Below are 14,884 nucleotides of genomic sequence, written 5' to 3' on the forward strand. Positions count from 1 at the left end.
TTGAAAGTTTGAACGACTACCATCTGGAGCTATTATATGTATATGTTACAAGGGGAGTCCAGATTTTACACAAAGTACTTAAATTTTATACGTACTCGATGCAGAGAAACCTGTTCATCTAGTTAATGAGTGGTTGACTACAAACCTAACTCTGTATTTGATTTACATTTTTTAACTATGAGGTGCGTTTTCTATGAAATATTATTTTGTTTAAAGCTTGGCTAGTATTGAGAGATTACATGGTTTTGCTGAGTCATAGCAATAGCAAATATAAAATAAAAGTAGAATAATGGGACAAAAGCTCAGATCATGTTTACAAGTTTACTGTTGTATAAAACAACAAGGTAAAGGGGTTGAAACTTTTATTAAAGGTTTATTGAGATTGCTTAGATGACGGGAGGGATAGACGGGGGGGGGGGGGCACAAGAGAGAAATTTAAGCCTCTGACATAAAATTAAATATTGGTCGGTTTAGAGTGTATTGCGTTCAGTTTGGATTATTTGTTTTATTTTAAGCTAAAGTTCTAAACTTTGTTCATCCGGAATAAAGATGATATTGAACCCCAATCCGTCACTTCGGTTGAGGTTGAGGAGGATGAGCGAGGTTTGGATGATTGAGCAGTAGGAGCCCCCTCTTCAACATGTTTTTGTATCTGTCTGTGATAGCAGACGAACCCGGAGATCAGGACGGATATAACCGTGAGAAGAGATATCAGGACGAACATAGCAGAAAATCCAGTAGCCGGTAAACATACGCCATAGATAACTTCCTCCGGGAGCATTTTACCCTAAAAATATTATAAAATTTGTCATTCGATAAAAAAAGAACACCATTTTGCAAGAAGTGGCATTAAGTAAAGAAATATGATAAAATGTTAAACAATTAATATGAAATCAATCAAAACAAGATATTTTGTGATGTTGGACTTAAAGTATTTGATTTAACAGAAATCACAGTTTGACATATCTAAGGTGTACGACATGGGATTGCAAAGATAAAGAGATTAGAAAATCAGAGTTTGTGGAAAAGACTCAATTCCTTAATTCCTTTGTTGCATAGAAAAGTTTTGCATTTTTTAATACCTGGAAAACGGCAACTCCCATTCCGTTCTCAAAGCTCGGTTTAAATGCCAAGTCTACCTCAGAGATAACTTGATATCCCGATGTAACTCCCAAATCCTCGGAAGACCTAATCTGACGTGCCGCACGCTTCTCCAGGTTTAGTCCTCTGGGACCATGTGGGAACTTTATATCTGCCGGAGCAGCTTCTACTACTGGAGAATTGGCAGAGTTGAAGGAGGACGGATACACTTGAGGAAATTCGTTGACATCAGTTCTCTGAACTGGTACGGATTCTGGTCTTCGCTGAAAGAAAGGTTCTTTGTCTTGTCGTTTGTCTCCAAAAATGTTTGGAAGACTGGGAAGAGATGGAAGCTTGAGGCCTAGAAAGCTCTGTCTATTGGATTGTTTATTAGTTTCAGGTATGTTTGGTTGGTCAGCTCTCGGCATATATCTGGGATTAGGATCCGGACTAGTCCTAACAGGAGGAACAATATCGTCCAATCTTCTTGGAGAGTCTTCCGGTCTTTTGGGAGAATCATTTAATCGTCTTGGGGCATCTTCGGGACGACTTGGTGTACTTTTCAGTAGTTTGAGAGGTTCATTGGAGCGTCTAGGAGCATCATTCTGTCGGTTCACTGTAGACTCATCAAATACGTCATTTAGCTGGTTTTCTTGTTTATCTGATCTTTTATCAGCTTTGTGTGCTTCAAACCTTGGTCCTGGTTTATAGGACGGACTGGATACGGAAGCAGATACGTCCTGTTCCTGTGATCTGTAGCTGCTCGGTTTCTGACAATGATCCGGACAACCAAACCTACAAATCTCCACCTAAAATAATATGCGTGAGCCTACTGATATAAAGCTACGTACCACAGAAAATCGCTGAAGTATTAAGTAATGATAAAAGTTAAATTGAATATATCAATCCTACTTAAAAAGTTTGTACTAATGGTTAATAACAGGCATTATTTGAATTCGTTCTTATCCAAAATATATCGTATTTAATGACCATGAATGAAATAATAAAAGTGTTTACCTTGCACTTAACGTGAACTGACATGGAGTCGGGGAACTTAAATGCGTGGAAGAATGCGTATGTGATGACGGATGCCCGTGTGTCAGCTCCTGCGATCTTCATGAACTTGGAGATCATCTTGGGTCTGAGCACGCAACCATGCTCGTCAGAGAGCTGAATTGCGCGAGAATTCTCAGATTCTGCAGAGCAGGATTTTACACGCATGTCAAATTCTCCTGTAAAATAAATATTTCATAGAATATAATACTTACGTTGTTTTTTTTTTAAAAACGGGGGAGCTAATATTCATATAACAAAGCTCTTCGCAAACGGCTGGACCAAATTGGCAGACATTTTTTTAATGGATAATTGAACATTTTTGGAATTACATTAGCAGCACCAGGCACTTCAGCTAAAATCATTATTTACCAAGCGCGGGTAAACTATGACTATGAAAAAATAAACCTGGGCACCGCTGGGAAATCAAGCTAGTAAAGGAATAAATTAAATATGTATCTTATCCTGTATCAGAGTTCTAGATTAGGATTTATTTAGAAAAGAGCCTATACTATTCAGAAGTTTCTGGAGGGGGAACTTAATCAACCATATAAATATCAAATTTTAAACATATTGCGCTAATTACAGCGCAACCAGTATGGAATTTCGTAACACTGAAGATATTTTATATAATGAACCGGTCGTATCATTTTAATTATTGGTCTGGATTCTCTAATGATAGAGATTAAAAATGTGAAAGAAAACATTTTATCAGAAATAGCTGGCAGAAAGTACGCTATTAATGTCGTTTGATAAAAAAAAACTATTCTTTAATTGTAGTGCAAAGGTTTTTAATTTTTTAAAATAAATAAAAAAATATTAGAAATTGATCATTTTAAAGGTTAATCCTCTGTGAAAGTTTTTGACTTCATAAAATCACAATTGTTATTTATTTACTGTAAAATTAAAGAAATAAAGCTTTTAAAACTTTTTTTAATCAAAGATATTTGAGAATAAAAATTGTTTAGTTCAAAGATTTAAATCATCACACAAACTTAAAAAATGTAGAAGTTTTATATTGAGCTTGGATTAGAAGTCAAAATTGAAGTTGGATTTGGATTATCTCGTGGCTCCCAGGTTTACAGGGTTCAGTGGTTTAAAAGATTGAAGGAGTGCAGACAGATTTAGAAATCTTGTTGCAGAGAAGTTAGAAACCATCCTATTCTCTCATACTTTCTCTCAGCACACATTTATATGGGAAATAACACAAAGTATTTTTCAACCATAACATTAAATATTTTAACAAATATTAATTTCATGCCAGATTTCCGTTTCGTCATTTTTTCGGCAAATATATCTGTTGTTTTGCATAACTTATGTAACTTTGTAAGTTAAGAAGAAAAAAATAGAAAATCAAGTGAATAGGTTCGAGTTCTTTAAAATTACCGTTATAGTGTTATAGTATATCTTTTAAAAGAATCAGTACCAAAGGGATGGTATAGTAGTCAGAAATAGTTTAATACATCATTATAGTAACGATTTCAATTGTTTATCGTACCAGTAAATCATAAAGCTGAGTTTAAGGTTGTTTTCCTATTATTTCAGTATAGATAATTTTATATTAAGAGCTGGGAATGAAAGATGGGAAGGGATTGAGAACAAGCTATCCAGTATCAAAATTTAAAATGGCAAGAATGGTTAGCATGAAACATTTAAAGCATTGTTGACTTTTAAACCTCTAATTGTGCATCTAAGTTAACGACTCAATCCTAGAGAAGGATTATTGGATACGATCTGTGCATAGGTAAACTCATTAGATGTAAAATAACGACTGATAAATTAATCTCTATACTAGGTTTAAACTAAAAGCCAAAGAATAACAACGCATTCTCAAGAATTAAGCTTTTTTTTAAATCCAAGGAAAATGTTTTTACCTTGTTTATCATTGATACCAACTACCATAGTTAGGGTTGTACCCAAGGGTACTATACCACTAACAGCACTAGCCCAGGGTCCCTTACCATGTTGGATCTCCATCCAACAGTCTACATTGTCTCCTTAAACATTTTAAATATATTTTAAACAATTAGATCAAAGAGAAGGATACAAATGTTAAGGATAATATGAACAAGGAACCCTAAAGGGATGGTACTGTGATGGAATAAATCTTGATGATCTGCCAGTTCTAAAATGGCCAGAGGGGGGGGGGGGGAATATTCTCCTAACTCTATGCTTTGGGTTCTTTTGTTCAGATTTCTCCAAAATTCTTCGAAATTATGAAATTCGTATTCTTGTTTAGAGGTTCTATCCACCAATTAGACTGATTCAACTGTTTCTCGAATAATGAGGTTTTTTGTCCTAATTTTTTATGACAAGATTTTTTTAGTTTGGACTTTCTTATAACCCTATTTATCTATTAATTTTCTGCAGGTTTATAATATATGTTTAAAAAGTGAAAGCTATATAGGAATATTCACCTTAAACAGTAATTTTACATTGTTTTATTCTTTTTTAAAAAGTTAAAGGAATTGAGTCTTTGCCACAAATTCAGTTTTTGTAAAACCTATATCTTTGCAACCTGATGATGTAAACCTTTGATATTTCAAACTTACGTTATTTGATCTAATAGCATTCATAGTTTGAAATATTAAAGGTCTACGACATTGGATTGCAACGATATTGAAATTTGAAAATCAAAGATTGTGGCAAAAACTCAATTCTCTAGTCATGATAAATCAATAAATGCACTGTAAGGCTTAAAATCTTGACTCATAAACGTATTATAACTTTAAAATTTTCTGACGAACCTAAAGTTTGCAAGTAATTTTTTAAGACTATTGTACTTGTACTCCAGCTGTCCAGTAATATACGTTTAAAAGTAAATATTCTATTGTTAGTGACTCCCTAATCTTGGATTAAGAAGATTAAGACTGATAAAAGAATTGAAAAACAAAGGATTTACATATAATACACAGTTCCGACTTAACTTATAGTTTTATATGTGAATCAAGATTTTTTTTCCGCTTTAACTATTCCACATTTCTTAAAACTTAAAGGAATTGAGTATTTGCCGCGAACTAAAATTTTCTAATCCCTATATCTTTGCAACCTGATGTTGCAGACCTTTGATATGTCAAACTAAGATAATTCGACCTAAAAGAATCGAACGTTTAAAATATCTAAGGTCTACGACATTTGGGTTACAAAAATATAAAAATTTGAAATTCACAGTTTGTAGCAAATGCACAATACCATTAATAAACTGTAATTTTGAACATTCGTATCCAATGTTTTCTGCTAAATTTCTTCTAAAAATATTTAAATTCATTTTTAAAGTTTTAAGAGCAAATTCTATCATCATAGATTCGTATTCAATCTGGTATAAAGTGATTATAATAAATTGTTTGCAGAAAATTAGAGAAGTAATTGGACATAGGGATAAAATGATAATTTCTTATTTATGGACTATATCATTTTTTGGTTTTCAACTTTTAAAAGAAACAAAAAATAATTTATCTTTTCGGAAGTGCGCAGAAGTTGATATATCTAAATGATTTATAGAGATTTAAAATTATAAAATAATTGAAATCATTTGAATTTTTTATAAGAAAATTCTGAAAAGTCTAAAATCATTTATTTTTCTATAAAAGTTCATTCTAACCTCTGAAGTTTAGTTCAACAACCTCCAGATCAGAAACTCGAATTGGAGCTTTTGTAATCCCCTTCTCATAATCATTATACCACTCACACCTCAACCTCTTAGCCTCGTCCCAGACCTCGATGAGGTCCTTGTCGTATTGGATCACGATGTTGTTCTCATAAAACTTCCCGTTCATGTCTGGTTTAGTACCGCACTGAAAGTATAAAAATGAAAATAACAAATATTACTTGTACTTATGGAGGATGTTACTCGAGGATGTTGTTTGAAAACACTTTGTTTTGGCTTCGTATATTTATACTTCAAATATAATCGAGTTGAAGTTTGATAAATAAAGGAAAGTATCAATGGGCACCAGTTTACCTCCAATGGCGTATACAGGGGGGGGGCAACTAAGAGCTATCACTCATATAAATAAACGAATAGCTTTATTATATAGACTGCAATTGTACTTCTCTTTTTTTGCACAAAAGAAACTTTTACAAGTCATAATTATTTTCTGGACCTTTGCCCTTTTTTCATCTCATAGAATTTAAGTTTAAGTTGAGTTTTTTACATGTTTAAAAATGTGTTTTCCTATCTCTATAGTTTAAATACTAACATGAATATATAATAAAATGTCGATATTTTAGAAACATGTTTTTCTGTTAGTTTTGATTGTTTTGATTAAAGGAGAGATAAAGTAGTACTTGCAAGGTAAATTAGACTGTATGTGTACCTTTAAAGTATTTTATACTTATGCCTGATTTCCAAGAAGCCAAATGTTTTGAATTAATAGTTCATATTTTTTTGCCGCTTCGTGCAAATTTGCCCCCCCCCCTTGATTTATGTCTAAATACGCCCTTGTTTACCTCATAAAAATATGTAACGCGATATAAGATAAAATGTTTTGGAACACACTGTATAAATTCTTCGCTGCAGTACAAAATCCTCTTAGAAGAGTTCCAATCTTATCAACTAAGTTAAGCTTGTGTGCTTTAACATTTTGAACAATATCATGCCACGATTGAAAACTAGGATAAAGTCTTACTTTTATCCTTGATTTATCCTGGCTACATTGTGAAAATTCTAGAAAATGAGGAAATAGTGAAATGACCCGAATCCGTGATAATAGCTCAGCACATTCGTGCATATCTACTGCAGGAAGGTTTTTATTCGCTACAGTAATACTATTTATCATTTCTACCAACACAATTCCTCTCTCTTATACGTTCACTCTTCCACCATTCCTCTCTCTTATCGGTCCACTCTTCCACTCATTCCTCTCTCTTATACGTTCACTCTTCCACTCATTCCTCTCTCTTATCTGTCCACTCTTCCACTCATTCCTTTCTCTTGTCTGTCCACTCTGCCACTCATTCCTCTCTCTTGTCTGTCCACTCTTCCACTCATTCCTCTCTCTTATCTGTCCACTCTTCCACTCATTCCTCTCTCTTATCTGTCCACTATTCCACTCATTCCTTTCTCTTATCTGTCCACTCTTCCACTCATTCCTTTCTCTTATCTGTCCACTCTGCCACTCATTCCTCTCTCTTATCTGTCCACTCTGCCACTCATTCCTCTCTCTTATCTGTCAACTCTGCCACTCATTCCTCTCTCTTATCTGTCCACTCTGCCACTCATTCCTCTCTCTCGTCTGTCCACTCTGCCACTTATTCCTCTCTCTTATCTGTCCACTCTGCCACTCTGTTCACTCCTACAATTACTCTTTCTTATCTCCCCACTCCTACAATTCCTCTCTCTTATCTGCCCACTTCTACAATTCCACTCTCTTATCTGTCCACTCCTACAATTCCTCTCTCTTATCCGTCCACTTCTACAATTCCCCTCTCTTATCTGCCCACTTCTACAATTCCTCTCTCTTATCTGTCCACTTCTACAATTCCTCTCTCTTATCTGTCCACTTCTACAATTCCTCTCTCTTATCTTTCCACTCCTACAATTCCACTCTCTTATCTGTCCACTCCTACAATTCCTCTCTCTTATCTGCCCACTTCTACAATTCCTCTCTCTTATCTGTCCACTTCTCCAATTCCTCTCTCTTATCTTTCCACTCCTACAATTCCTCTCTCTTATCTGTCCACTTCTACAATTCCTCTCTCTTATCTGTCCACTTCTCCAATTCCTCTCTCTTATCTTTCCACTCCTACAATTCCTCTCTCTTATCTGTCCACTCCTACAATTCCTCTCTCTTAACTGTCCACTCCTACAATTCTCTCTCTTATCTGCCCACTCCTACAATTCCTCTCTCTTAACTGTCCACTTCTACAATTTCTCTATCTTATCTGTCCACTGTAGAATTTGTTCCCCAATATATCATTGCTTGAATTCTCTTTTTAAATATTAATTTCTCTTCTTTTCTTATTCTTTAATAATTTTCAAAACTTTATATCATATTCTTAGTAGTTTGGAAATATTTGAGAGTAAAATGCAAGCGAGAGGATAAATGTTTGAACTCATTAAACCAAAACATTTTTTTGTTGTTGAGATTTGGATTACTTTATCTTTGAAAAGCAATCTTTTGCCGCATTTTTTGCAGATCTGATAATATTTGCCTCTTTTCTTTATTAATTTCCATAATATTTTAACTTAATTTGTAAACAGGCTTAAAAATTATTTTTATAATAAATTTGTTCGCCCTGTAAAGTTTAATACAAATACAGATGCATGACGTCTACTCATTAAAATTCAATTATGCTTAAAACTTGTCAATATGTCTTCTCTCTTTTCTACCCCCTCCCCTCTTCCCCTCCTCTCCCTCTCTCTCTTTCTACTCGTCTTTTCTAACTAGCCTCTTTAATCAATAAACGTCTTTCATCCAATCCCCACCCCCTGCCCCCTCCACCGACTCAACTTTTCTCCGTAATCCAATCAAATCATCAGATTTTTCAAAGAACAATTAAAAAATGATTTGAGATTGTGGGAGGAGAGGGTTGGGAGGGAGGGGGGGAGGTTCAAATTGCCACATCTATTGTAAACCAAGTTGTTTGATTAGGTCTATACGTTTCCACGATGTGATCAGAGGATTTCCTAATGAAGTTCTACTTGGAAGAATTCATTTCACTTTCTACACTCTACAGTCTAGCCGATGTTTTCTACTTTTATTTTACTAGTTTTATTATCAGAATTATCCATAGATAAATAAATAAACATAGATAGCTTTTGTACGCAAAGTCACCAAGAATTGTACAGTACGCGAACTCATGCTACTAGGGGTCAAAGTGTACTTCAATGATAAGCGGGATGGTTTGGTGTTTTAATGGATTTCATAATAGAGTGTAAAATAACTCCGGGAATGGAACTATTTGAACAACAATATTTCACTGAGCAATATATCATATTGACGAGAACTTAAGAAGGACATGAGAAGGACTAAACTAACTTAAATTTCTCTCCACAGAACTCATGTACACCACAAGTACCCAATGACATAAGAACAGCCAATGTTCACAACCGACCTAGTTAATCTATATAATAAGAATATCTTTAAAACATCTCTGTACATTTAAATCTTTCAAGATGAAAAATGTCGTCTTATGCGCAATCTATCTTTATCTATGGAATTATCCGATCCTTTGCTTTGATTTAGATTTGATTGGGTTTACAAAAGAGTTTATCTTGTTTATCTTAATTTGATTAAATCAATTAAACTTGACTGATTGGCAATTGATTTTTCAACTTATGACTTCATCATACTTTTTATAATGAAACCGTTAAGAAATAATTCGGTATCTGGGTTATGGGCCTTCTACTCTATCTGTTGACCTTGTCTTGTTTTAACCTCTTTTTAAGAAAAAGACAGTTTCTAAAATTTAACATACAATCCCTTAATTAGAATAAAGACCCCACCAAGTGTACACTCTCAACTTAATGATGTACACCTTTGGTATTTCATACTTTGACTATTTGGTCCATCCGAACTCATAGTTTGAAATATCACGACAATATACAACATCATTTTGCAAAGCTGTAAGGATTAGACCATTAGAGTATGAGAAATGTAATCAGAGCTGGGAACTTTAGAATGGTGGATATCGGGATTAATGCTTGATCCACTCTTTTTCTTAATCTCCAGATTAAATATTGCTTGTTTTCCTCATGAATGTAATCTTCAGATTAATTAACAGATCGGGATTAAGGATATCACATTCTAAAGTTTTCAGCTCAGTTTCTTTGATAATGTAAATAAAAACCTACCTGATCATACATGATGTTGAATGAGTATGAGGCTGAACCGGTTTGTGGTTTCACATAAATACAATTATATTGATCTACAGCTCCCTTGCTGAATATTATACCGTTGAAGGGCCGGTCAAAGCTAACTTGAACCTCCATATAGGTTTTCCCACACATAACCTCGAGACTGGCCAGGTTTGACATGTCCTTTGGCCTTTCAACATTCCAGAAATCAAGATCATTTTGTCCGCGTATACTTCCAATAAAACTCAGAACCAAAATCTGAAAAATTAGAAATCAATATTTTGGTTTGATATGTGCAAATCTAGTTTAAAGAAGGAAAATTTATAATTCAATTTGACAATTTTACAGAACATGACCCTTTATATATAACTAATATACATATTATGAAAAACAAAAATAGTTATTTTAGGTGGCCAAAAAGTAAGCGACTTAAGACGAATAGTAATTACAACCGAGTAGATGATAAGAAGATAACCGACGATGCCCTTATTTCTGAATCCCCACCCCTCGGAAAGAGTGGTAGCTTCAAGCGTTTTAGATCTAGGGGCGCCTGTAAGCTTCAGGGAAAATAAATTATAGAAACGCTTCCGCTGATTGGCAAATAATGGCCGGATTTCTAAAAAATAATAAAATACATCCCAGGCCATTATTAAATTATTAGCTTAAGGATGAAAATCCCTGACCACGACTGTCCTTGGCTTGCGTAGTTTTTACTTTCATACTTTTAGAAAACGTTGGTATGTGGAGGGAGGGAGAAAGTTGTTACGACTTCATACCCACATACCTTCACTGTAAGGGTGCAATAGAGGGTGGGGTAGACTCAAGTATATATAAGAGGGTTGGTTGTGAAGGAAATTCATAAAAGGAGTTTGTATTCACGTGTTTAAGGGCCGTCGGGTTTAGTAAATTACACATATATAATAATAGAGTTTATACAGAAAATCCATTTCAGAATTGTATTGAATACAAAATTCTAGGGTGATCTGGTATACAAGAAGAGTAGAGTAGGTTCCAAGGAAAGAGAAAATGAAAATGAAAGTAAACAAATATAAAAAGACGTAAATTAAAAAAGAAAATTAAATGTAGTTGAATTTAAAATATTAGCTAATGCCGAAAAAAAAATCGTTTCAAAAACTTTTAAATTTACAAGGGATAATACGAATAAGCCAAAAAATCACGGTTTTAAACAAAACTCTTACTTTCCGTTTACGCACTTTTAATGTTCGCACTCCGTAACGCAGAACTAATGTCAAAGGAGGGCGAAATTAAACACGACATTGAAGGAATAAATTATACAATCGTATTTAAATTTCACAAGAGGATCTATGAATGGTTGATAAGGTTATGTTTACCTGTTTAACTAACACTAGCACAGGGCTGCCTTGGTTCCCCATATTAAAAGCCCTGGTTTAGCCCTCCTGGGCTTCTCCACTGTAAATCCTGAAATAAACAGCAACCGTTAGAATTATAAAATATATAACATCTATTTTTTTAACTTTAGTAATTAAAATCAATTTGAATATAAATTATTTTATCAAATTTAATCTTTATTCAAAGAAAAAACAAATTGTTGAAGTGAATAAATTTGATCGCTTAAGTTTTCTATTTTCAATTTCGTTGCTTTAGTTTCTTTAAAAAAGGATGAATTTGGGTTTCTTTGTGAAATTTAAAAGTCAGTTTTCGGGTTGTACTTAGTTCTCATGATTTAGATCTAATCAACGACATAGTTGTTGTTCGGGGTGGTTTGGTTTTAGTCGGACAGGTTTGTTTAGTCCCCGGACAGGTTTGATAACATGACAATTTCTCCGACTATATGCTCCGGGCAGACCAAGGATATAAGGATACTACTGGACCAACTTCTCCAACAGATGGTTGAATGCAACCTCTCCCAGAACCAATAAAGATTTCCCTGGTTTCCCCCACTTTCATCAATATAAAGATGGATAGATAGATAGAATGGACAGGGAAGAAATTAACAATACTAATTAACAATAAATCTAAGGGAAAAAATTAAAATATTCAAAGTATATCTTTAATCTTCCGACTAAAAGAAATCATATTTCTCACACTCACTAAATGCGTGATTAAGTTGGATCGATTGTCAGAATTAAAAGGAGAAATTAAACATGGATTATCAAACATCATTAAATGATTTATTATTAAACGTATTTCCACAATCTATATTAAATCATCATTAATTAAATTAAATTCAAATTATATTATTGTTAAGAGACCTTCAGGTTTATATCCATTAAATATTTTCCGGCTTTAAATATCCCCCCCTTCCAACTTCCTGCGTAATTTCACCCTTTCCCGACCACTATTCAAGATTTATACATTGCGTTTAAAGGGGTTGAAAATTAAATAGCGTCCCCGGAAACCCTGAATACGATTACAGCTTTCACTTTCGTTTAGGTTAGCCTTTCCCTTCATATAGATTTTGTACATCCATTTCTTTGGGCTTTCTTTAGTAAAAAAAGTTTTTTTTTATTACACACCCTTAGTTCTTTAATTTCCCAATACGGATTTTTCCTTTCTAAAAGTCTATTTTAAAATGAATTGGAATACCAAAAGGTTTGTTTCGAAGTACTCGGAAAGGAAAAATTTAGGTTTGAATTTCACAATTTTTGAGATGTAATAGAGTTAAAGGTGCTTACCAAAAATATCACTAAATAATTCAACGCGTGATCACTTCCATGGGTTGCCCTCTGCACATAGAATATAGTTTCACATGGATAAAAGTTGAAACAGATCCATTTAATTTGATTCAAGGTGTACACGGCTACTGGATACCAGGGACTGGGGACTGATTACAGAATCAGGGATGGAACTAGGAGAGCTGGAGCTGGGACGGTTTCACTTTCAGGACTACTAACATATACTCAGATTCCCATGTATACTGGGACCAGTAAACCATACTCAGCAGACGCGCACTCTCTCTCTACTCTCCCTCACTAGCTCACTAATTATCTATCAATAGCTCTTCCATTCATTCATTCGCCTTGATTAACATCTTCAGATTCATTTGATATTTTTATAGTCTTTAATATTTAAATAACATTTAATCTGCAATAATAAAGACATGTTACAACGTCTGTAGGCACTTGATATTTCTTCTGGCCAACTTCAACCCCTAATACGTTAACCCTCCAGCATTCTTGTTCTTATATACCTGCCTTATACAATATACACATATACAAAAATACACCCCTTTTCTCTATACACAAATTTAACCTAAATGGAATAACATAATCATCTGATTCACAATTATTGCCTACGTTTCATAGTTAAACAACTTTAATTTCCATTAAAATTCTTTAAGATTTAAGCAAGTTTGAAGGATATCGAAAGTTAAAGGGGTGCTCACGAGAAATAGAAAGAAGCAAATTGGAAAAAAGATGTTAAACTTGTGCGATTTTATGAAAGAATTCCAGAAATTTAGCAATTTTAACGTGCGCAATGGAAATCTATTGTGGGATGTTTACTTTTGGTACATCGTTACTTTAACTGTGATGATACAGAATGTACTTTCCTATCTTCCTAAACATTATATTAGATAATCTTCTCAGTATAGTTTACAGCTCCTATCTTCCTAAACATTAGTTTCAATATTTTCCCCACGTAATACCCCTCTCTGTAAACAGATGTATCCTATGTTTGCTTTGTTGAACAAATAGACCTGAAGATGTGCGAAGTGCTGGTTCTCATAATAAAAACTAATACCTAAATAAAGAGAGGAATTTTCCAATCTTTACACTAAAATCAGCCAAACAAATACAATTTCTAGTGACCTGGTCTTTTATTCTTTTAAGGGACTGTATGTGCAGGTTGGAACAGTACATATTTCATATCTTTTCTACTATACATTCCTCGTATACTGTTTTACAATTCATTCCTCTTATACTGTCCTACTATTCATTCCTCTTTATACTGTCCCTACAATTCATTCCTCTTATACTGTTTTACTATTAATTCCTCTTGTACTAGCTGTCTTACTATTCATTCCTCTTTATACTGTCCTACTATTCATTCCTCTTATACTGTTTTACTATTAATTCCTCTTGTACTAGCTGTCTTGCTATTTATTCCTCTTCATACTGTTCTACTATTTATTCCTCTTATACTGTTTTACTATTAATTCCTCTTGTACTAGCTGTCTTGCTATTTATTCCTCTTCATACTGTTCTACTATTTATTTCTCTTATACTGTCCTACTATTCATTCCTCTTGTACTGTCCTACTATTCATTCCTCTTGTACTGTCCTACTATTCATTCCTCTTGGACTGTCCTACTATTCATTCCTCTTGGACTGTCCTACTATTCATTCCTCTTATACTGTTCTACTATTCATTAAGAAAAACATTAAACTAAATTTATCTTTAGGCTGAATGGAATCAAATTACACAAACACTGATCTGATTTATTTTACTGAAGATCCATCAGGGTTTGTTATCTCATTTTAGAGGAATCAAACTCACCATAAATCTAGGCGAAGAAATTCTAGATTTGCACAAAAAAGGTGAAATTGTATGGAATTTAACATGTTTTCTTCTTCAAATATTTTAAAGTTTATCTCTTTTTATTCAATGTTTTTTACTGTTCGCTTATTGGATACAAATACGCCTAAAATGTATATACAAATGCAAATATTTTAAAGATTTAGAATACAACCTACTACAAACACATGAACAGTTTACGCTGCAGACAAATATTCTAAACTTTATTTTTTTTACATTTATATGTTTACTAGAAGAGAACAGTTTACGCTAAAGAATTATTGAATATCATATGTAGAATGTAAATAATATGTCAAATAGCACATTAAAATACCACGTTGCAAAGATAAAAAAAAAATTGAGTTTGTAACAAAGACTTAATTCCATTTAGTGTTATAAAAGAAACGATCAAGGCGCGGTGAATTAATTTGATTTCCCTTGTGGTTCCCTAGGTAA

At 33.6% G+C, this 14,884-nt stretch overlaps 1 protein-coding gene across 1 annotated transcript; it reads right to left on the reverse strand.

Annotated features, from left to right (window-relative positions):
- Nucleotides 1-485: 485 nt before the first annotated feature.
- LOC111705880 (uncharacterized) lies at nucleotides 486-12,843 on the reverse strand. The gene is made up of 8 exons (XM_023478578.1): nucleotides 12,589-12,843; nucleotides 11,284-11,371; nucleotides 9,929-10,189; nucleotides 5,735-5,927; nucleotides 4,008-4,130; nucleotides 2,098-2,312; nucleotides 1,083-1,889; nucleotides 486-787 (listed from the first exon to the last, which is right to left on the reverse strand). The coding sequence occupies exons 2-8, from the start codon at nucleotides 11,323-11,325 to the stop codon at nucleotides 524-526; spliced, it is 1,905 nt and encodes a 634-aa protein (XP_023334346.1). The 5' UTR covers nucleotides 11,326-11,371; nucleotides 12,589-12,843; the 3' UTR covers nucleotides 486-523.
- Nucleotides 12,844-14,884: the final 2,041 nt, after the last annotated feature.

This window comes from Eurytemora carolleeae, unplaced genomic scaffold (assembly GCF_000591075.1).
Source record: "Eurytemora carolleeae unplaced genomic scaffold, Eaff_2.0 scaffold694, whole genome shotgun sequence".
Lineage (NCBI taxonomy): Eukaryota > Metazoa > Arthropoda > Copepoda > Calanoida > Temoridae > Eurytemora > Eurytemora carolleeae.

Excerpts from the sequence above, each read along its gene's own strand:
- LOC111705880 (XM_023478578.1), bottom strand. The coding sequence starts at position 11,325 with ATGGGGAACCAAGGCAGCCCTGTGCTAGTGTTAGTTAAACAG. Across the intron at positions 2,313-4,007 it reads TGGTATCAATGATAAACAAG|GAGAATTTGACATGCGTGTA; the intron begins GTAAAAACATTT and ends TTTATTTTACAG. Across the intron at positions 788-1,082 it reads TGGGAGTTGCCGTTTTCCAG|GGTAAAATGCTCCCGGAGGA; the intron begins GTATTAAAAAAT and ends TAATATTTTTAG.